Below are 24,059 nucleotides of genomic sequence, written 5' to 3' on the forward strand. Positions count from 1 at the left end.
ATGTTAGTACCTTTGATCTTAAATACAAAATCATTCTAGTTACTTCACAAAAATTTAAACTAGTTAACTTCATTAATAATTCAATTTTTTTTATATAAATCTATCCTTAAAATTATTGAGATCCACAATAACCTCTCTTTATACTTAATTAATTACTTTGTCTTATATTTCTATACATATAAAAAAAATTAATGCAAGCAATAATTTGCAAGAGTCCTATAAAAAAGGATCACAACAGATTCTATAAAAAAAATCTGTTATTTAAGACTTGAGGTAGTAATATTTTAATTTATTATTTTTCCATTTTTTACTTTTGACACGTGTCTTGAGAATACATGCAATAAATTTCACAGTTTTACTATTAATAGTATTGAAATTATCATATTGGTCTAAAATTAAGTACAGGGTTAATTTAATTTATATTTTTTAAAAACGGTTTCTTTGATATCAGATTTCTCAGAGACTTTTTTTAGTAAAAAATGTGTAATTTTTTAAAAATATACATGCAAGTAATAATAACGCATGGAAAAACAAATTCAACAGACGAAACCATATATTCATATCCTACTCTTGTACAAGTGAAATTAATTAAATAAAATAAAGGGAAAAGAGGTTTTCCATTACTTGTGAAGAGAAACTAGCTAAATGTGATAATCTTATGAAGCCTCAAGAAACGTGCTCAAATGAAAGATTGCAATGCATTGCTTTCACATTTCTCAGCTCCCTTCAACAAGACAGCATTATGATTACAATATGTTACAAATGCGCAAAACATAAAGTAAAATGAAAATTTTGAGACCCCATTTGCAAACAGCCAAAAGCATGGAACGGGTATATTATATATATCATGAAGGCTCAACTGGGGTTCGACAATAAGGACAATGGGGATGTGTTGCAAGCCAGGGAAGAAGACATGCTGAATGGTATTTATGAGAGCAAGAAAGGTTCATAACTTGCTGCTGTTGCTGGCAATCTTCTAGGCAAACAGCACACACTTTTCTCTCTTTCTTAAACTTGTTTGGACGCAATAACCATGAACTTTCTAATAACTTCCTACCCAATCCTACATCCTTCTGCCGCTGCTTGTTGCTTTGGCTTTCTTTTCCTTCTTTTTTTGATTTCTCACTTGACCTGTATTACATACAAAATCATATTTATTAATTTACAATGAATTAGAAACTAAATTTGATAAGAATAATTTTTTTTTTGTTGTAAAATTGCATTTGGGCAATATTATGGTTAAAATGCCCATAGCTAAATAGCAATATCGTATCTATAGACCAAAAGTGAGTTATCATTATATTTAGCCACCTTAGATGCCAACCAGTAGATTAGAGTTTCCAATCTAACAAATAAAAGTCATGTGAATCTCAGAATCAACATACCCTTCATTTAGAGAGGGGAAAAAAATCCTCAATTTGGCATCACAAGGAACTCGTGCGAAATGAAACCAAGTCTTAAACAAATGCATAAACTCCAGCTAGGCAACAAAATTATTCACACTTGATCCTTAAAAAAAGGACACATGCGTTTTCAAATTTTCATGGCTGGACATGATTAATTTACCCATTCTCTACTTCGGGACTTCTTTATTCTTGAATGAATGAATCTTCATCATCAATTTAATTGAAGGGATTGATGTATATATATGTATATATGCATAAGTGGGGAAATATGTATAGTATAATATACCTGGAAGAGGAAAAGAAGTGTCCAAGCTTCTTCTGCAAACGTTGCCTGGCCTTGAGGGCAGTATCATCTAAGACACTAATTGAAAGCCATGGTGGCTCCAATGATGATTCGTCCCTCGGGTGGGAGTGACGGTAGGTGGCATGGTGTTCATATCTATGGGGTTGCTCTGTTCTCTTCCTTGGAAGCAACCCAACACCAGGTAACCTACCAGCCATAAAGTCTTAACCTGCTTATTCTTATCTGAATTTAAGGGTGAGATTTTGCAACCCAAATAATGGATCCAAAGTTTGGATGGTTACTTGGGTGAGTAGGAATGTTAGTGTTACCTCTTGGTAAATATCAAAAGTTGGAGGGCCCAATTCTGATGAGTGTAGCGGTTGCTAATGATTTGAATTGTATGTATGTATAATTATATCGCCCTTTGGTGAGGATGGCATGGCACTGTGATGTTGCAATTTGGCAAATACTCTGTCAGGGAATTTTACTGCTTCGATGTGTCGCTTGCATTCCATTGGAAGCACCATTTTTAGTGTCCATTAATCAAACACGTGGCTCTTCAAAATCGTCACCTTAAATGGACACACAATTGTTGTCTCTCTAATTCAGATAAATTCATAAAAGAAGTATTTTTCTTATTTGTTAGGGTAGGCTTGCCACTGTTCTGAATCAAAATTCAAGTTTCAAAACAGAGGATAAAAAGTAAACACGTGTTTTTTTTTTTCTAAAACAATTATTATCTTCCCTTGAATGTAGTTTTGCTTGAATATTTATAGAAAAATGTGACTGTTTTTTTAACATGTTTTCTTCTTACATAAAACTGAACGACGGGACTGCAAATGTAAAAACAATTATTTGTTTGTCCAGCTGAATAAGTAAAAATATAAAATACTTGGAGATGGAGAAAATTTGCACTCGAAACTTAGACATGGTGTGCATTTTTTTTTCAAAATCATCGAGGGCTTTGATTAATATTTAAATATAACATGTGAATATTAATATTGAAAAAGTGTTTTTGAAAATATTTTCACAGAGTAGCATTTAGCAATTAAATTCATTTTATATCGAGTAAAATTTGTTGAGATTAAATACTTTTTAAATTAAAAAATAATAATTTAAAATGTTTTTTATATTTTTAATTTTTAAGAATATATTTATTTTAGTTAATAAAATAAAAAATTTATTGTTAATAATTATAATGATTACTTTTTCTAATTTATAAATTTTAAGAAATTTTAAAATAGTCATATAATATATTTTTAACAATTCTTTAGAAATTTATTTTGATTTAATTAGGTCCATTGTACAAATTTTTTTTAAGTATTTATAACATAGATAAGGTATGCTTTGAAGCACAAAATCATCATGAGAATGAGAAATTTAGATAATGAAATGCAAAATATAAAACTTGTATATTCACTAAGCTCGGTCAACACGTGCAATTGTGACACAAAAAAGGAACCAAAACTACAAGACACAATAATGCGAGCTTCTCGAAATGGTAAAAAACGTAAACAAAATGAAATTAACACTAACAGGTAATTGACAAGACTGAAAGAGGAAAAATTATTGTATAAATTCAATTAGTGTACCTAAGTCAAAAATTTATTAATCAATACCTAATTATTATAATGATGCTGATTAAAAGATATTGTAAGGATACTGTTACCTAATTTCTTTTGACAAGAAGATTGGCAACTTTGTGAACCACTGCCTTAATACGGGTTCACACGGAATAAATGAAAACACTGCCTTAACACGTTGAGAGCCTCTGCCCCTGAATTTTGGGGTCCGTTTTTAATCTTTCTAACCTACTCAAGTTCCTATTAACGCGGAAAATTGTGGACTTATATTAATATTAATATTTTGTTCGAAATATAACTTTTAAATTTCATTTTACTGTTTCTGTTATGGAAGTTATATAGAGAATTTTCTTGAAAAAGGTATATGAATTTTAAAAAAAAACTAAAATCGTGAAGTTTTGTCATCTATGCGTTAAAAAATTTAAAATTTTGAATAGTTATGCATCAAATAAAATGTCTGCTCCAAAAATTTATAACAAAATAGGACAGAAGGCCCATTCTGGTATTTTCATTTAAGCCCATTTTTGGAGACCCAGTTTTAATCCTTTGATTTCTTGAGGAAAAACAAAAAGGTGTAAAATCCTTATCAATATTTCTGAAAGAAGAAAAACTTCCAATCGTGAGAATCCTAATTGTTGCTTTGTGTATGGTTTTGGGCCTGGGTTTCTTGGGGCCTTGATGCCTTCTCTCCGTTTTTCTGTTGAAAAAAAAATTAATGTTGTTGAAGCAACATGGTGTTGACAAAAAGTAAAAATAAAATATACTATGGTTTCCTCTCCATTAAGGATGACAATTGGACTTATATTTAGTGAGTAATTGCAAAATATATCAACAGTGAAAAGAAAAATTACTCGCGCTAAATGAGTTCCAAATCATGCAATTTGGTTCGTAAAATACTATAGGAATGCATGCGGGTATGAATATTTTTATTACCCATTAAAATAAAAATAATATCATATTTATATCTCCATAACTATTTATTCTTATTTAAGAATTTATAGGTGATTGATATTTGCCAACCTCTTTGAAAGTGGAGAAATAGCATGAAATGTTTGTTGATTGAACTCTTTTATGGAGTTGTCTTTACCATAAATTTCATGGCAATGACATAGCAACTTACATGCACATATTGGCCACCATGGTAACCCTGCTGCTGCTATTTGAGGATGACTGAACTGTTAGATTGCGACAAGCATTGAGGTATGAAGATAATGAAAGCCATGGAGTTCTATTTCACTAAGTCATCAATGTTGGAACACTCTGATCTTAGATACAAATAAGTGTGTTTAATTTTTCATTGAAATATAACCATAATGTACTTTTTGAAAGCAAAGTAGCTTTATTTTTGTTTATTTTGGTGAATTTGGAGGAAAAGAATTAAGATTTAAAGTAGAAAAAGTCATTTTTTCTTAAAAAAGGTGAAAGGAAAGAATTTGTACACGTGAAGCCTGTACAGAATTAATCCCCCCAAAACAGGAGAAATTTGAGAGGAAAGTTATTTTTTTGTTTTATTCATTTATTTATTTTTAAATAACTATAATATATATATATATATATATATATATATATATATATATATATATATATTGAAGCAATCTGTGATAGGAATTTTATAACAATAGAGGTAGCAATCTTTATTTCACCTCTTCTATAAATATATTCTTAATGTTAGAGTTTATACAATTGCTATTCTGTGAAAGGAAAATATTCGATAGGAATGTTTACATATGGTAAGATATAGGAATTAAAAAATGATAAATATGATAAAAAAAAATAAAGATAAAAAAAATTATATAAGTATTAATATTGTTTAAGTATTTATATATTAAAGGTTTTATGAAAAAGTGATTTTACGGGTAAATATAATTACTAGCAGAAGCACCAGTGTTTTTATTTGGTTTAATTGATGCCAATAGTCAGGAAAAGATAAGATATATAGTCGCACAGATAAAGTTAACTTAACTAGTTAGTTATTGATTTTTGAACGACTCTGCGGATAATTTTTGTTGTCTTTTTTTTCATATATATATATATATATATATATATATATATATATATATATACAAAATAACGATACGGAGTATTACATATAATATTCATTTTCACTTGTTCAAATTATAACACTATTTATAGCTTTTGTTAATTCGAACTTTTGTTCTTGCTTTGAATCAGTTTGCTTATTATGCTTTCACCCTCTCGTGGGGACAGTGTCCTATATTAGCTAATAAAGCAATCTTGACTTCTGATCATATGGAACTGCATCATAGTATATTACAACACATGTACCACAAAATTCAAATGAACAGGAAGAAGGGTAAGTGCCCAGATGAAGGATCAAAACCTTCGACAATATTATCACATCCAAGTTTTGAAGACTTGCTTGCTTCAGTGCCAAGTGAATTATCAAAAGCACATATAATGATATAAATGTTTGGATTGCATGTAGCAGGCCCCAGATTGACTCTAAAATCTATATGATCCTCTTAACACCAAAATATTTCATTCTTACTTCATATGCAGGCACAAACATGTTCACAGGTTTTGAATATCACTCGTATCTTGGTATGAGAATGTATCATAAGCATTGCTTAAGATAGAACTCCATTTAATGAGGTGAGAGCTAAGGTGTGCCATGCCTGCTCCAAATTGAAAAATATGGACTCACAAGTGGAGTGAATCCACCATAATCTTATGAGCATCCACAACAAAAAAAGGAATTCAAAATATCGACATCTCACCGTTCTGAATGAGAAAAAAAAATTGTATTATACTTGAACAAGTTATTAGCTCCTAAAAATATCACAATTTTTTGTTTTAATTCCTATAAAAATTTTATTCAATTTTAGTTTATAACAAAAAGTATATAATTTTAAGCTTTATTTGAAAGTTTGAAGGGAGAAGAAAGGGAAGGATTTGAATGGAGAAGAAGAGGAAGGGAAAGAAAAGAAAGTTAAACTTCTGATTTATTTGAATATTTAATATTGAGAAAGAGAGTAATAGAGAGTTTAATTATATAAATAATTAAAAATTAATATTTTTAATTTTTTAAAAAAAATTATCACTTTAAAAACTAACAATTTAAAAAAAAGTTAAAAAAAATATATTTATAAAATAATATAAAAGAGTGGAAGAGAGAAAACTTCCAAAATAAGAGAACTCAAAAAATAAGTTTTTGAAAGATTTAAAAAAAATCCTAAAACTTTTCCTTTTTAATTAAGCAACTCCCAAACAAAATTAATTTTCTTCTAATCTTTTCTCTTCTCTCTCCTCCTAAACCTAACTCTCAAACATAATCTTAATTAGACTTTTCTTTTCCATTTGAAGACATTCCATTTAACATAGCTCAAGTAGAATGCAACACACTCTTTTAAATGCGCGCATCGAGGCCATTTTTTATCATGAGATTTATATGTTTTACGAGTAAAGTCATCAAATGATGAGTTCATTGAATATTATTTGTTCACCTTTTCTACACTATTTGAATAAAAATTGAGGATTTTCACCAAGCTTGAACAATCAAGGCTAAAAGAGCACAATTTCAGTGTGAATTACACCTTTTGGAGAACCTAAATGCCACTTGCTTAAAATTTTCACATATCCATGTTAGACATTAAATCATTTCCATAAAACGGACATGTCCAACACGTTCTTTACATTTGAATTGTTTGGTTCCGCATCATCGATTCATCATAATTTGTGGGAGAATCAAACGCAAATGGACAAGAAGTTCATAACAAAGGTACTTGGAGCCTACCTTGCTTGGAAGATTGTGCATGAATTTGGAATCATTCAATTTGCCACCCCTTTGCTAAACATATCCTCACTTATCTTCTCACATAAATGATTTTGAGACTTCTTTTTGCATGTGATTACCATTTCTTACTTACACCTTTTTTTCAGTTGCTACCATTATTTGCCATCAGCAGTCCAAGTAACTTTGGTTTTAGGCTCATATTATATAACTAGGCAGCTAGGTCTAAGGTCTAGTTCACATGGCTGCTATATATATATATATATATATATATATATATATATATATATATATATATATGTATGTATGTATATATATTCCTCACATGACTAAATTTTCTACGTAATAGACAGGAACATTTATCTATTACTATGACCTAACATGAAACGATACTCCTTTCATGTTGATAAATGTTACTTCATTGAATTTGAAATGATCGAGGCATGGTCCCTTCCTTCCTTGATTCAGTTTTGTCGATGAATCTTTAATTACCCTTGACAAGTATGTTACGATAAGATTTTACGTAGACTTGATTGCAATTTTTTATACAATTGTTGTTGTTGCATGTGAAAAAGAAAAATGTGACTAAAATCTTTAATATCTTCACACTTCGAAAACAAAATCACTTGAACCCAAACTATTAGTCAAATATTACATTAATTGAATTTGAGATTGTCCAATATATTCCTTTGTGCAAAATCATATAAAACTTTCAATCAATCATTTATTGAGACCGATCATGAAGCGTGCTTTTTATTTGATCAATTTATATCGAATTTCAGATTAATTTTTGCATGACATTGGAGATTTTAAATGAATACCAATTCCCCCACTTTATTTTAAACAAAATGAAGTTCTCATGCTAAATTTACACATACACACACACAAGGTTAAATTGACAACATAATTGACTGAAACATTAATCTTCTATATTGATACGGCCTAAGAAAATGACAACGATACTCGTTCATGTTTGTACGTAAATGTTACCATCGCCGAATATGAAGCCGTGGAACATGGCCTTCATCTCTTAATCCAATTTTGCCGAAGTATGTCACGACAGTGGTTTACATAGATTTCTCATTTTCATAATCTAGATCGATGTTGTGCGTGCAAAAAGGTATAATGTGACTGAAATCTTCGATTTCTTCACATTGGGAAAATGCAATCTCTATCCAAACTATTTCTTAATTTCTCAGTAAGAACTAAAATCACATATTTTTGTATTTTTTTAAGAACTAAAATTAAATAAATTTTTTTATAAAATTTAAAACAAATTATAATATTTTGCTTAGAGCCAAGAGTCACAATCATGGTTTCTTTGGGGATACTTCAATTTTTATCCAAGACTTCGTCACATGGTCAATTTATGTAACAGTTCTAAACTACGAACTAGTTTGTTTTTCTTCTTTTCTTTATATCTTCCCCTTCCTTGAAAAAAGCATTTTATCAATGAAGCACATTGCTTGGTAGTTTCTCGTAGGGAGAGCATAACAAGTGAAGCATGTGCTGACAGTAGTACGAAGGCCACAAATATAAGAAAAAGGTTAAAAGGAATCAAAGGACCTTTCTCCAATTAAACATCTTTCACATGCTTTGATATAATCCTTTGAAACCCATGTGAACAGCACTAGAACCATTAAGAGATTCTCTTCAATGCTTAAAATCTTGTATTATTGTACTCTAAACCGTGTACAAAACTAGCCCCTAATATGTGTTTTCTTCCATTTTGTTTGGAATAAAGTATTTCGTGATGAATAAAAGAATGTCTTTGAAGGGATGTGGAATGTGTTCCACATGTTGAGCAATCAAGGGAGAAGATAACTCAAAACTCAAAACTATGGACTCTCATACAGGCGCCACTTAGAGAGGATCTTCTCAATAGAGATCAGATTAATGAAATTCCGGAGATTGATGTTCTAAACAAGTCTTTACAATTTACATGTTTCATGTCAACTTCGGAAAGTTATGCATGTCTTACTCTTTATCAGATAATATAATTAAGAACTTTCCAAGAAAATGCATCATTTATATCTTATGATCAAGTTCCTCACTTTATGGTTGTGGGTTGGATTCGTTGAATCATTATTGATTAATGTTCTAACCATAAGAGGACAACCTTCATGAAAAACTTATCAAATATCAAATTATTGTGTTTTGTTTTTGTCTCCTCCGTCTTCTAATAAATTATTAATATGATATTCGATTAAATTGAAGACCCTAGGACCACATTTGCATTACTGGCGTTGTTTCAGTTAGAACCATTCGAAAATTACAAATACTCATGTACAGAATAAGCTATATCTATCAGAAAAGGATTTGGATAGGAAATTCACTGTTCTGAATTCATCTATATCTTTCAATTGTTTTTATATAATTACCTGGCTTATCCATTCTCCTTCACAACTTACAAGAATTAAGGGTAGATAAAGCCATAGGCGAATGATTTTGGTGACAAAATCAAGTAAAACGATAATTAAGAAATCAAATAGAGAATTAGAGAAAGAAATTAGGCAAATCCCAAGGAGGTGTGTTTCCCCGAACAGAACAACGAGTCAAATGGGGAGCATATAAACATGCCACGTGATTGCCAACTAGTTGTTTGTTTACGAAAAGATATCCTTGAAAACAATACAAATCACCACTCTATCTTGATGGGTAAGATGGGGTCCAGCCCTATTAATTGGATATTCATGTACATGTACGTATAAGCAACAAGAACTGGTTTAACTGACTTGGTCCCGTTTCCTAATTTACCTTTAGTTGGAATACATTATACATAAATGCATGCAACGTATTCAGCGTTGATTATAACTTTATTCATTTATTTACTGCACACACGTCATTACCCAAGTAACAATAATGATTCGGATAATGCTTCCCCTTTCGTTGTAAAATAGGTCTTGGATTTTTCACTTTTTACCATCAATTTCTAAATCTGACAAATCCACTCGTCACAAGCTGTTAAGTGTATATTTCGTCACTCAACAAAGTTTTTATACATGGATCAAGCACTTTATTATTTCTACATTTAGCCACCATTCAAGCCAACCCCATTCAGCTACTCAATAACTTTGGTGTCGGTGGCTGTACCATTTGAGTACTCGCGTAGTCTAAAATTGTAACATAGTTTGATTGAACTGTTTAAAATCTTTTGCAGTGCTTGTGGATATTTGGAAGGCAATACAATCAGTACAAGTTCATTTCACAGTCAACCCAATGTAGCTTTTCGTCATAGGAAACATAAAAGTTAGATTACTTCTCACAAGGTCTTGGTATCAGGACAAAACACCAGTAATGTGTATAAAAAAGTTAACAAAAACAAGCACTAGAATATTTAATCGCAAGTCTTAACTCTTACCAACATCTACACGGATAGGGTGGGCACGTGCGGTACTCAATCACTTATTAGTGGATCCCTCAAGGTCTTGTAATTTTCTTTTCATGACCCTTGCAATGGACCCTCAAGTGAACACCTCTCCCACACAAATATGAGTATTTTACACGGATGTTGCATGTTCTTGATCTATTTTCACATGGTTTCTGATCCATCCCATCCCATATAACTGACAACGGAAATCACCAAAACACCCTTGACAGCCACTGAAGAGGAATGCTTTATCTATAGGGACAACATGGGCACTGAAAATTCTTTTCACTTTAGACTTCAGAGGACAAGGAATCTTAATCTATAACAGTACGTAGTGCTCTAGAGTGCGGCAAGTGGCTTATACGGGGTTGCTTTTTTCTTTTTTACACAAACAACCAGGCCTTGCCTAATTATATGCACAGATCCAAACAAATTCTCAAAATGGTGGTTAGTATTTAGTACATAAAAGATGGATGAGACAGTGAGTTTAGGCTGTCAAATAGAGTTATTTATTTTTATTAAGGGGGCCATAGTATTGAAAGCAACTTATCATATAGAGACATGAAGAGATCTACAAACCATTTTGGTTACTTTCTTCTTCAGAGTTGTTGCTACTTGCTAGCATCCATATTAGGTTACTAAGTGTTTGACAGAGATGGGGAAGACAGGAAAATGGCTTAGAAGCTTCTTGACAGGTAAGAAAGACAAGGAAAAGGAGAAGGAAAAATCGGCAACTAACTTGAGTTCTTCAAATGGAACAGAAAATCCAACCACTCCAATTTCCACAACCCCAAAGGAGAAAAAGAGGTGGAGTTTTAGAAGATCATCAGCCTCAGCCACACCACCAACAACTTCCAAGGAATTGAACTTTGCAGAATCAAATGTTACGGCTTCTTCACAACAGATAGTGCAAACTGCCACTGATATTGAGAATGAGCAAAGGAAGCATGAAATGGCTGTGGCTGCTGCCACAGCAGCAGCAGCTGATGCTGCAGTGGCAGCTGCACAGGCTGCAGCTGTTGTAATTCGCTTAACTTCTGCTTCCAATGAAACATCTAAGAGTATCGAAGAGGTTGCTGCCATTAAAATTCAATCTGTCTTTCGGTCTCACTTGGTATGTCGATGTCATTTTTAAGGAAGGAATTTATTTGAGTATGTGAATGTGTGATATATGTCATTGTTTCTATTATAGGCAAGAAAAGCATTGTGTGCTCTTAGAGGATTAGTGAAGTTGCAGGCACTAGTAAGGGGTCATTTGGTGAGAAAACAGGCCAAGGCAACTCTGAGATGCATGCAGGCTTTGGTGACAGCACAAGCCAGAGCTCGTGCTCAGAGGATTCGAGAGTCAGAAGGAAAGCCTCATCAAAAACATTCAACGCAGAGAAATGCTACAGAAGATTACATGTTCAGGCATTTATATAATGTCAGTTCCGTAACTAGTCCCAATTATCTTTTGATAGTAATATGATGGTACAAATTTTCTGCATTGATGTGATATACTATACATTATGCTGATGATGGGGAATTATCTGAGGAATGAAATACTTTTTTTCATTTGCAGTATCTTTTCTGCATGGTACAAAAATTTTGTAGCGAAGGAAAGTAATAGATTTAATTCTGAATTGTATGTTAAAGAACTCTCTATATTAGGACTCACTGACAAAAAAAAAAAAAAAACTCGGCACTATTCAATTCAGGCCAAGAAAATTGCTTCTTTTGTGTGAATTTCTAACAAATGCCAAAGAAAAATAAGGTCAACTTGAATTCGTTTAGCCAGTCCAAATGACAAAAAATTGAGAAATGAACTTAAGGAAATTGACTTCATGTAGTGTCATTGATATGACATATGGGTTTGTGCTTCTAGGAAATGGACAGAGGCTTGGAAGACAACGTCAAGATTGTTGAGATGGATGTTTGTTTATCAAAATGGAACTCAAGAAGCAGAAGCAGCAGTGTACATCATCATGGACATCACGAACAATTTGACCATAGATTTTCAACACATTATTCAACAAATGGTTCATACTCAAAGGAAGAAAACTACAAGGTATCGCCAGCTCCATCAGCTTTGACAGAGCTGAGTCCAAGAGCCTGCAGTGGCCATTTTGAGGACTGCTTCAGCACAGCACAAAGCAGCCCCCAGTACTACTCAGCTGTGTCAAGAGCAGATGATTCAAAACATCCTTTTGCATTCCCTGGGCCAGCTTATGCAGAATCCATGTCCTATGACTACCCTTTGTTCCCAAATTACATGGCTAACACTGAATCTTCAAGGGCTAAAGTCAGATCACACAGTGCACCAAAACAAAGACCAGCAGATTCATTTGAAAGACAACCAAGCCGGCGAAGAGTGTCAGTGGAAGGAAGAAATGTGCCAAGGCCAATGAGGATGCAGAGGTCATCTTCACATGTGGGTGCCACTGCCCATAACTACCAATACCCTTGGTCTATCAAGCTTGACAGATCCACTGTTTCACTCAAAGACAGCGAGTGTGGCTCTACAAGCACAGTGCTCACAAACACTAACTACTGCAGATCTCTCGTTGCATATGATGTGAGTAGAGATAAACAAGTACAATAATTAAAATAAACCATGTTTAAAAATATATATGTAAGTCACTTGTAACATTATTGGATTTGACAATGTTTGGTCATTTGCTTCCTTTGACTGCAGCCACGTGGAGATAGGTATTGACTACTAAGAGTGCACCTTGTGCTACACCCAATAGTGGCCACTTCAAAGGAACACCAAAATCTAGTGCTGAGGGACGAGGGTTTCAGGTTGCTGAGTTTTTTTCTTCTCCTTTGAGATTTCAAAACAAAATAATAACTGTGCTTTTACAATATAGAGTTGTTACAAGGGATTTATTGAGTCCAATTATTGTAGAGTTTCTTCTTCTATTCAATATTCATTGTCTGCCATGTTTGTGATTACTTTGTGATAAAACATTGTAACAGTTTATGGTCTGTATAAAATTTACCAAGTGAGATATCTCCTAACAAGACTGCCTTCCGGTTTTTCTTTTATTTGATTCCCCCTTTTTTTTACATTTTCTTTTGTGCAGAAAATAGAGTAGAGACCGAAGGAATGATTTTGTACTCGTTCATGAAAGAGTTTATTTATATACAGCCACAGAGGTAAAATAGCATGTCAGCAGATACTCTAGAATTTGGAATACAAGTGAGGGAATATAATTCAAACCAGAAAACTCTGCCATCGAAAGTTGGTCCTAAGGATTGAATTTGTATTTAGTAAAGATGTAGGTTCAAATCCCAGTGTTGATGTAAAGACTTTACTGATAGGCTCTGTAAGTACTCTTTGAGTCTTCACAGATACTCTGCCCCTCTTGAGCTCTTAAGACTCAACTTACTTAAACTTTAAGAAAAAAAGAAACCCAGAAACTTTAAATAAAAGAAAGGCAAGATTTTTAGATTTCCTAATTTAATCTAGGACCTTTGTCTGAACCAAGCGCAAGTGCTGTCTGGCTAAAACCAAAAACCAACAAATTGAACTTCTATTATCTAGATTGCTGTTGACATTTGTCAGATATGTTAGGTTTGAATTATGGAAGACTTGCATGGTCTACACACAGAAAATAAGCACATATTTTGATAATAAAGTCATCAAGACATCAAATGAAAACAGAAAGCAGAGTCACATGTCATAGTTAACAGTCACAATAAAAAATGTACTAATGCTTGACTCACGTTATTGTTGAGCCCGTCACGGTAACGCTAGCATTGACGATCCATCAATTTTGACGCATCATTAATTTTCTTCTCGCTTTTTTTTTTAATCATTGCACATACCAAGAACACCCTTAATACCGAACTCGCGAACGAGAGTGCGAATTATTCTTGAGCTCTTCAATTTAGAGACACCCCCCCGTTAAGTAACTATAAAGACAACGCATGTAATTATGTTAAATATCCATTCACAATTTTAACCCATAATTATATTATTATTCATAAGAAAAATTATATAATTTTAATGGTTATGATCCTATGCAGTGAAAATGTCACCGCTGAGATCTTCTCCATCACGGCTTTGTGGCATCAATAAATTCACGAGAATTTGGCAGCCTCGAGTAATAGTGTTTTCTTCCTCTTCTTCTTTATTGGGTAAAATAAATGTCATAGTGCGTATTTCTGTGGTCATTAATGATACTCGTGATAATAATTCTTGAAGGCCATTGAATTCTTACACATTGATCTTTAAAACACCCAGATGGTTTATGTATCGATTTCGAGCTTGATTTACCACTTCTCAGCCGTTAATTGCATTGACAGTTGATGTAAGTAGTACCAACATGCTTGATGAAGTCATTAAAATTGCTGATTAAGAGTCTTAAACCATTGGTCAACAATGGATTTATCTTACATTAGTATAGGTAGTGGCAACAAGCAGCTTCAAGCTGCTCATTTGCATAACCAATTAATGACCTCATAGTATAATGAAGTGCATTAGATATTAATTAGACGTGATATATACATCATAAGTTGATGGAATAAAGATACGAGGTGTACACATTTTTGTCTACACATTAGACAGGTTAGACAATCTAATCAAAATTTAAATTATGAGACAAGTGGGGTAACAGGTGTCAAAAGACTCAAAAGTCAAAACCCCCATTGCTCAACCGATGCAATTTCCCGGAATCTGTGAGATGTTTTACAGAAGTTGATAACATTTAGCCACGTTTAACACAACTGGTAACTCATCTTACTTCGGTTAAGTCTTCGTTACAGCAAAATATGCACACTTGCTAGTATAATATTAGTTGCAACTGGACATTCTCCAGATTTAGATTCGAGAGGTTTTTATAAAAATATAGAAAATTTTGTATGAATTATCAAATGGCCATATGGGCCATGTGAAAAGGATTATAAATCGTCGATTAGTTAAAATTTACACTCACATTGCATGAACTACAGCTCAATACAATTTTTTAAGGTTTTAAAAATCTGGTAGCTGGTAGCATGAAATGCATGATTTAAACATTAGTAAATGTTATGTTTCTTGCTGATCTGAACTGCTCTTATGTTTGCAATTTATTCATAGTCAGCTCAAAATATTTGGATGACAATTCCAGTGTATAACAAAAATGCGAATTGAAAAATTCTTATCCTATCTACCAACTAATAACTTGTTAAAATTAAGTCAAAAGAAAAGACTAACAACTTGTAAAATCAAAACCTTTCCATCCTACTTTATTCACTTCCTATCTTAATTTCATTTTTCTTATTAATTTTTCCGCCTACTCGGACGACGACAACCTTATGTTCACCGAACTTCGTAACTTTCGTAAGTGGGTAATGTTTTTTAAACATTTAGAAAAGACATCTTTAAGTTTTTTTGTTTTTCTTTTTTTGTATTTTTGGGACGAATGCATACAACAGATAAAAAAATCACTAAATTTTTTTTGTGAGTCAATTTTTAGTGTTTAATATAATAAAACTCTTTAAAATTATGATCTTATTTTAACTTTGATTTTAAAAATGAATTTAAATATTAAAAAATAATTTTATTATACTAAATTATGAAAGTAAAGTAAAATAAATAAATTATTTTTTAATTTTTTTTGTTATTATTAGTTATTTAAATTTCGTCTTAATGATATAGGTGACGTCGTCTAGTTTGTGTTTTACTTAGTCTAAGTCGTTTGGTTATGATACATTGACTTCAATGAAGGGACATTCTAGAAAACCAACATCACTGTACGCCAGGTTTTTTATTATTTCCCTTGTAATCTCCTCTTTGTTTGTGCAAAACTATATAAATGCTTTATATATTACCCAGATATCTACCTTTCTCTAAACAATAACATCGTTACGCTTTATACATTGGTCTCTTCTGTCTTCATGCATAGAAAACAACGATAAATATATTTTAAAATTTTTTTTATTTTAGTTTTTTTTAAAAAATATTGTTTTGATATTAAAAATTATATGTTCTATTCCTTGATAAGAAGGAAGATCATTTCTATATTTTCCCAAGTTAATTGCTTATTTGCCTTTTTTTTACATCTATGATAGGTTACGCGGGATAAAATTTGTTGGGCATCTATTACTACATCATCAACTGTTTAATAGTTAACGATAAGAACAAAAAAGAAGTTTTTAAAAAATAGATAATTACGATAATTAAAACAGAACTTGTTATATTACATGAACTAATATTTTTTAAGAAAATATTATTTAAGATGAAGGATGGCAATTCGACATCATATATGTCTTAAGCGCTGCAATCTTCATATAGTACATGTACAAATTTGACTGTATTATATAATTGGCTCATTAGTGTTTATCTTTTTTCTTCTATCCCTTTTATTCTTAATAAAATAAAACGATTAGAAGTGATATCTTCCTTGACTATCTTGTGGATTTTGACTTTGATCGGCTCTCTATCCTTTATGATAAGTTTTATATTACAAGTGGGGGATAAAATTAAGCAGGTTTCATATCACAAGAAAATGATTTCCTTGTAGGATTTTTTTTTTATTCTTAAATTTGAAGCATACTTGAATAGACCGTGTAGCTAAACTTTTCCTGATCTTGAATCTTATTACCTACTCCACCGTCGTAAGTCTAACTCATTATGAAGACTTTGCTTCATTAATTTCACTGTGATTATGAAAGAAACTGAGTTATATAAAATTTTTGTTAACGGCACCTCTATGCCACTAGAATTACATTAAGTGACACATTGAATATAACATGGCAACAAATGTAGCAAGTGCTACTCTAATTTGCTAGAAGAAGAAATGAAAAGACTGAAAGATGCTTTCAATAACAGGGACGTATGGAATTGAAGAATGTTAATTGGACTTCATAACGATCTAAATTGTTGCCTTTCAACTTCATGTAGTTTGCTTTCGGACACAGCATAAACATTTGTTGACTTTTGGTTCATATTGTGTCGAACACTGTATCACGAGGATTCTGTGAGATTTCATTGCTCGTAGAAAGTCCATTTATTTATAACAGGAATATGATTTGTTGGTTTTGTTAAACGTGTCCTTGTTAACCCGGACTCCAATTTGGAATCAAAAATCAATTTTTTACCCTTTTAATGATTTACACTTCAGTTAATTAACATTGCAAGAAATTGATTATATTGTAATATATATATATATATATATATATATATATATATAAGAAGGAAGTTTCTATTTCCATTCTTCAAATTGCAAAATTAAAGCTCAATTTTGAGTTTGATTTTGATTACTATTTTATCTGCTTTTTTTGTATTTTTAAAATTTTTAATTATAATTTGTATTATTCAAGTATCATACATATAAATATTAATATAATATTACATTACAATTTATGAAAGAAAGAAGATAGTCTTTTAAACATTTGTGTTTATTTTTATATTATAAAGTTAATTTTATAAACATTTTTAAAATAAATATTAAATAATTTATAAATATAATTCTAATGTGTTATTAAAACAATTTTTTTACACTATGAAACAAATAATATAATAAATATGATTTAAAAAATATTGTTTTAAAAATCAATCATTTACAAATATAATAATCTAAAATTTTAATTAAACTTATAATTTATTATTTAAATATATAATTTTTAAATTAATTAACAATATGATTATATTTCTGTAATAATTTTTAATAAAAATTATTATAATAAAATTAAATTAATAAATATGCGCATAGCGCGAGAATTAAATTAAGTTTGACTTAATGAGGGCATTTTTCTTAATTATTTAGAAATGGCATTGTAGAGGCAATTAATAATCCCTCACCGAATGTGAAATTATGGCCATTTGCTAGGTCAATCCAATGCAACGGAGAATATACATGAAAGTCAATTCGCTAACAGTGGTTTTATACTCAAAAAGAATAAATTAACTTATAAATTTGCTTATAAACATAAGCAAAATACGGTAAAAACCGTGTTTTTGGTGAGATCAGCCACCAATTGCAACAAACATCAGCATTGATATCGTTTAAAATGCATGCCAGTTCATTGCCAATTTGCATGTTCTACTAAAACTATGTGTAAACAGAATAAGAAAAAGAGCAATTTGTTTCAATTCTTTATAGCATCTACAATTATACAGTGGCGTTTTTTTTTTTCATATTGGCGTGTAGGATCCACCGTTCAATAAATTTAGAAGACAGAAAAAGAAAAAAAAAACAGTAACATTTTATTTTTAAAAAGAAAAACAAATATACTCTAAATAACGGTAGAGAATAGTCAGTGATTTACTCAATCTTAACCTCCAAAAATTATAATTACAAAATCTTAAATGCAAAAAATGGATCTAACATTTTTATTTTTCTTTCCCAGCTAAATGTATTTTTGAAATAGAATGAATTTACAATTTATTAATCTCTTTATTATTTTGTATATTTTTCAAATGATTTTTTTGCTTTATTTCATCATAAAAATATAAATAATGATATGATTAATTTATTTTCTTTTCTCATTTGATTTCATCCCATGTATATATTATTAGATATTCAAACTTAACTTAAAGGAGTCCTTAGATGTTTCTTTAATAAGAGAATATGTTTAAAATAGTTAATGATTTTTTTTGTCAAATACCAACAAACAGTTGGTTTAGGTGTATATATTTTGTTCTTATTAAATAAGATTTTAGGTTCCAAGTTTGAATATGAAAACAATTTTACAAAAAAAAAAAGGTTAACTTTATTATACTGTGTATATACTTAAATAAAATTGTTTAAATAAAAGATACATATGTAATATAGATAAAAAAAATTACAATGATCTATTTTCGTAAAATTTTTCTTGAATTAAAAATAAGAATTAATATAACAAATTCTAAAAAGTTGTATAAAAATCACCGTAAAAAGAAAGATCCACGGGAACTCTAAAACCATTCGTGTAGCTTAAATTAAAATTTAAGACCTTTTAAATGACGAATAATCCAGTAAAGGCCATTTGAATCTAATTTATGTATAATTTGAGTGAGTTGAATATATAGAAGATTAGAAGCATTGGTAAACAAACTTTAAATATATAAAATAGAAAAAAGGACGGAGCAAAAATCAAATAGGGGAGGGGGCCGGAAATAAAAAAATTTATAAGAAGCAAATATGTCTATGTCAAAGTCACATTCGTCACTATCCTAATTTATCAAAAGCTGTTTAGATGTAACGTTGTAGTCCATTTATATGTCTAATTAGCCAAAAGAATTACCCATTATTTATAAGAGTAATGTCAATTTGCATCTCACCAAACTTTCGAAATTTCCCCAACACCTTCATATATATAAATCTAAGTTCCCATGTAAACAACCAACCAAAATAGACCAAAATAATCATCATTAATGGCCTCTAATTCCCCCAAAAGAGAGGGCCCTTATCTCATTACACTATTCCGAGTCTCCCTCTTTGTCATTCTTATCTCCATCATCAACCCCTCACACCAATCTGAACACCCTTCCCCTCTGCCCCCACTAAACCCAAGGCTCTCCAAAGCCTACACAGCTCTCCAAGCATGGAAACACACATTCACTTCTGACCCCAAAAACCTCACCTCCAACTGGTGTGGCCCTAATGTTTGCAACTACACTGGCGTCTATTGTGCACCAGCCCCAGATGATCCTTACATCTACACAGTTGCTGGAATAGACCTAAACCATGCAAACATAGCTGGTTCATTACCGGAAGAACTTGGCCTCTTAACCGACCTTGCCCTTTTCCACATAAACTCCAACCGTTTTTGTGGTTACCTTCCCAATAGCTTTGACCAACTTCACCTTCTCTATGAGCTAGACATAAGCAACAACAAATTCTCAGGACCATTCCCTGAAGTTGTTCTTTGCCTCCCTTCACTAAAATTCTTGGATATCAGATTCAACAAGTTCGAAGGCAATGTTCCCTCGAGCCTCTTTGACCTTAAGCTCGACGCCCTTTTCATCAACAACAACAACTTTCAATTCTCTATACCTGAAAACTTCGGGAACAGTACTGTTTCTGTGGTTGTGTTTGCAAACAATGATCTAAAGGGTTGTCTTCCATCGAGTTTAGCCAAAATGAAGAATACCCTTAACGAGATAATCATCACGAATAGTGGATTAAAGGGTTGTTTGCCACCAGAGATAGGGTCTTTGGACAAACTGACAGTGTTTGATGTGAGCTTCAATGAGTTGGTTGGAGAGTTGCCTGAGTCCATGGGAGGAATGAAAAGTTTGGAGCAGCTAAATGTGGCGCATAACATGTTGTCTGGCACGGTTCCTGAGAGTATATGTATGTTGCCAAGGTTGGAGAATTTCACGTACTCGTATAACTACTTCTGTAGTGAATCACAAGTGTGTCTCAAGTTGAAAGATAAAGATGATACCAAGAATTGTATTCCTTATAGGCCTTTGCAAAGGTCACCTCAGGATTGTGCTGCTTTTTATGCACATCCTGTTGATTGTAATGCCTTTGGTTGTTCCTTTAGAACTGCACCGCCGCCTCCACCTCCGCCTCCTCCTCCACCACCACCACCTCCGCCTCCTCCTCCTCCACCACCACCTCCACCGCCACCACCTCCTCCACCGGCGGCTTACTACCACTATCCCTGAAGGCATGGCAGAAATAAGAGTTTGTAATATTTTAATTTAATTTTCTGAATTTGTCTTCTTTTTTTTTTTTTTTTGGAGATATGATTATACCAGCTGAGTGAACATACTTAGAGTTAGTTTTCTTTGGTGGTCATAACTTTACCTTGTAAAGATTAAACCGGGTGGAAATTTGCTATTTCCACCGTTCAATTCATTGTTGGAGGCTTGTTTTGAGAATATTTGGGTTATTATATATATATATATATATATATATATATATATATATATATATTATAAGTAATTATAAATAAAAAGCTTTTCTTTAAAAAGAAAACACTTGTTATATTAAAAGTAGAAAAAACATACTAAAAAATTGAAACAAACATTTTATTTGTAGTTTTTTTAAAAACAATCTTATGGATTAATAAATGATAATCTATTATTATAAAGTGAAGAAAGTAGAACTATATAGTTGGTTTCCATGTTTGTTCGTCGCCGTAATAATAAATATCAATTGGGCAATGGAAAAATGGAGAAAACGATGGAGAATGGAATATTCGTGATTGTCCAAGCCATCGTTTTAGATGTTCAAAATTAATATTTTTGCTATTCAAACAAATTCGTCACTTGCCTGGTCAATGACAACCATGTATATGAATGTCGGATGGGAAGTCCTTATCATTCAGTATTAGTTAATTGTCACATTTTTTTATGTATATATATTTAAGTGTACTAATTCTAATATGCCATAATTTAAATTGAATACGTGAAATATGTCTATAACCCAACACTTAAATATTTCTAAGGCTGTTTTCCTAAGAAATGTACAATAAGTCACTTTCTTCCTGTGTATTTCCCAGGAATATGATATTCTTGGTATATTTATTATAATCTTTTTACACTTATCCTGATCCCTTTAAATTTTGAGTAATTATTATTTTTCCAGAGTTATCAATAAAGACAACAAATACAAAAGTAAGTTGTTGTCTATAATTAATTAAAAGTGTCACGATAAAATTTGATTGAGAATATTAATTCTTTCAGTACATCTTTTACTAGCAAACATAAAATTGTAAAAGATAATTTTTATGAATATAATTTTTGTATGATAAAAAATTATTAATAAAAATTTTGAAAGTCAATACTAACAGATAATATAATGTACTAACATTTGTAAATTAATGCTAATGCTCACACTAACAGAATTATTTGATTGTTTAATATATATACTATTATTAGTACAAAACTCAAAATATAGTAATAATTTATTTTATGATAAAAATTATATTAATTAATAATGACTAATCCAATATTATACTATTAAAAAACAATATTTTTAACATTTTTAAAATATTTTTGACATTTACACATAAATGATTGTATGTCACGTGGCTGGAGGTTTTGCTGGTAAAATTTTTGTTATTTTCTTTTCATATAATATTTTAATGTGGTTTTTTTTTTGTTATTCACAAATAATTTTAAAAGTTTGAAATAGTGTTAGTAGTTTCAATCATTTATTCGCACACTTATCATAAAATTTAACTTGTTGAAAAAATATAATTAAAATCAAACTCAACGTTATTAATGGTTAAATTCTTTGGAACAAATTTAAGGCGATTTTCACTATTATTGATGACTAGCATCAGATTAAATAGAATCTTCTTCCTTTCCAGCAGCTTAAGCTTAATATTATTAGTGTTATCTCTTCAAATTTTAGCACTGCTAGTTGTGGTGGCCTTATCTATAATGACAAAAAATAACTTGTGACTAGATTTTACTCTAGTTTGAAAGCATATTCTCCGTTGAAGCAAAATTGTGGGATATGTTTCTGAGTCTCTAACTTGTTATTTAAAATAATATCTCTACCATTTAGATTGAAGGTGATTTCAAACAAGCGATATCTCTTGTTTTTATCGTTCAAAATTATTTTCATCCTCTATATCATTTGATTCATAGCATTAAGCATCTACTTAAGAAGATTAAATTTATTAGATTCACCCATGCATATAGAGAGGCCAGTTTTTGTGCTGATAGACTAGCCAAATTAAGTCTTGAATTGTGTATCCCTTTCTCTTATTTTGATATAGCTCATTTGTATCTCTGCCTTATTTGAATTTGGACTATATAGGTTTGTTCACTTCTAGAGTGATGTCTTATCTTTAACCCTTCATTTATTCTCATGCATTTATCATCTCACAAATTTTGCTAGTGTTTTAACATACCAATAATAATTATAGATTATAAGTAAAACTATATATTAATGGAAAAAAAATACAAGTAAATACATATATTGATTTAATTTTTTATTTGTGTGATTTTATTCTTAAATGATGTTTAAAAGAAAAATGATTAACATCAAAGAGTGAATCAAATCAAATAATATAAAATTTTGCTCCTAACATATTGTTCTTAAAATTTTTATTTATTTGTTTAAGAATATATAAATATAATTTTATAATTAATATTTGAATTTAAAGAATATTTTTACTTTAGTGTAAATTATTAATTTTAAATTTTTTTCAAATAATAATAAAATATAGAGAGAGAGAAAAAAAAAGAAGAAAAGAGAAGAAAGAAAGAAATAAATAATATCAAATGAGAAAATTATTTTTAAAGTAAAAATAGAAAAAGTGAATTAAAAACATTAATTTTTTCATAAATATTTAAAATATAAAAATTATACATTTAAAAATCTATATTTTTTAAATGACTAGATCTTCATTTTGGTCTTTGAGATATTTGGAGTCTGGCATTTTAGTTTCTAAGAAATTAAAAATGACACGTTAATTTTTAACTTATATCTTCGTCATTCATTTTAATTCATAAATGCAGACTTCGTTAACAAATAGTAATAGAAAGTTGATATGTCACATCAAGTACTATGTCAGAAGTCTAGTTAGATGAAATAACGTCGTTTTGAGGGATTCTGAAAGTAAATTGACAAAATACTTATAATTGAATTTAGGTTCATTTTTGGTAACGATGAAATTAGGGTTTTTTTTTACCTAATTTAGGGATTTGCTATTCTGATTGTTCAATTTTGTTAGCAAACTCTCTTTCAACACTAGGTTTCTTCGATTTGTAATAAAGCTTTGTTCTTATGTGAAAAAAATGTAACTTTCT

The 24,059-nt window shown here is 30.8% G+C and overlaps 3 protein-coding genes across 3 annotated transcripts; 2 read left to right on the forward strand and 1 right to left on the reverse strand.

Annotated features, from left to right (window-relative positions):
• Nucleotides 1-574: 574 nt before the first annotated feature.
• On the reverse strand, nt 575-1,996 carry LOC113873090 (E3 ubiquitin-protein ligase RNF38-like). The gene is made up of 2 exons (XM_027511064.1): nt 1,693-1,996; nt 575-1,131 (listed from the first exon to the last, which is right to left on the reverse strand). Exons 1-2 carry the CDS (start codon nt 1,905-1,907, stop codon nt 846-848), a joined length of 501 nt encoding a protein of 166 aa, XP_027366865.1. The 5' UTR covers nt 1,908-1,996; the 3' UTR covers nt 575-845.
• Nucleotides 1,997-11,048: 9,052 nt separating this feature from the next.
• On the forward strand, nt 11,049-13,088 carry LOC113873674. The gene is made up of 4 exons (XM_027511917.1): nt 11,049-11,507; nt 11,586-11,816; nt 12,258-12,947; nt 13,068-13,088. The coding sequence occupies exons 1-4, from the start codon at nt 11,049-11,051 to the stop codon at nt 13,086-13,088; spliced, it is 1,401 nt and encodes a 466-aa protein (XP_027367718.1).
• A 6,615-nt stretch (nt 13,089-19,703) lies between these two features.
• Nucleotides 19,704-21,129, forward strand: LOC113873675 (leucine-rich repeat extensin-like protein 6). The gene has a single exon (XM_027511918.1). It carries the CDS (start codon nt 19,716-19,718, stop codon nt 20,955-20,957), a length of 1,242 nt encoding a protein of 413 aa, XP_027367719.1. The 5' UTR covers nt 19,704-19,715; the 3' UTR covers nt 20,958-21,129.
• Nucleotides 21,130-24,059: the final 2,930 nt, after the last annotated feature.

Source organism: Abrus precatorius, unplaced genomic scaffold (genome assembly GCF_003935025.1).
Source record: "Abrus precatorius isolate BTA unplaced genomic scaffold, Abrus_2018 Scaffold7, whole genome shotgun sequence".
NCBI classification, from domain to species: Eukaryota; Viridiplantae; Streptophyta; class Magnoliopsida; order Fabales; family Fabaceae; genus Abrus; species Abrus precatorius.

Excerpts from the sequence above, each read along its gene's own strand:
- LOC113873090 (XM_027511064.1), bottom strand. The coding sequence starts at position 1,907 with ATGGCTGGTAGGTTACCTGGTGTTGGGTTGCTTCCAAGGAAGAGAACA. Across the intron at positions 1,132-1,692 it reads CACTTCTTTTCCTCTTCCAG|GTCAAGTGAGAAATCAAAAA; the intron begins GTATATTATACT and ends TATGTAATACAG.
- LOC113873674 (XM_027511917.1), top strand. The coding sequence starts at position 11,049 with ATGGGGAAGACAGGAAAATGGCTTAGAAGCTTCTTGACAGGTAAGAAA. Across the intron at positions 11,508-11,585 it reads CTGTCTTTCGGTCTCACTTG|GCAAGAAAAGCATTGTGTGC; the intron begins GTATGTCGATGT and ends TTTCTATTATAG. Across the intron at positions 12,948-13,067 it reads GATCTCTCGTTGCATATGAT|CCACGTGGAGATAGGTATTG; the intron begins GTGAGTAGAGAT and ends CTTTGACTGCAG.
- LOC113873675 (XM_027511918.1), top strand. The coding sequence starts at position 19,716 with ATGGCCTCTAATTCCCCCAAAAGAGAGGGCCCTTATCTCATTACACTA.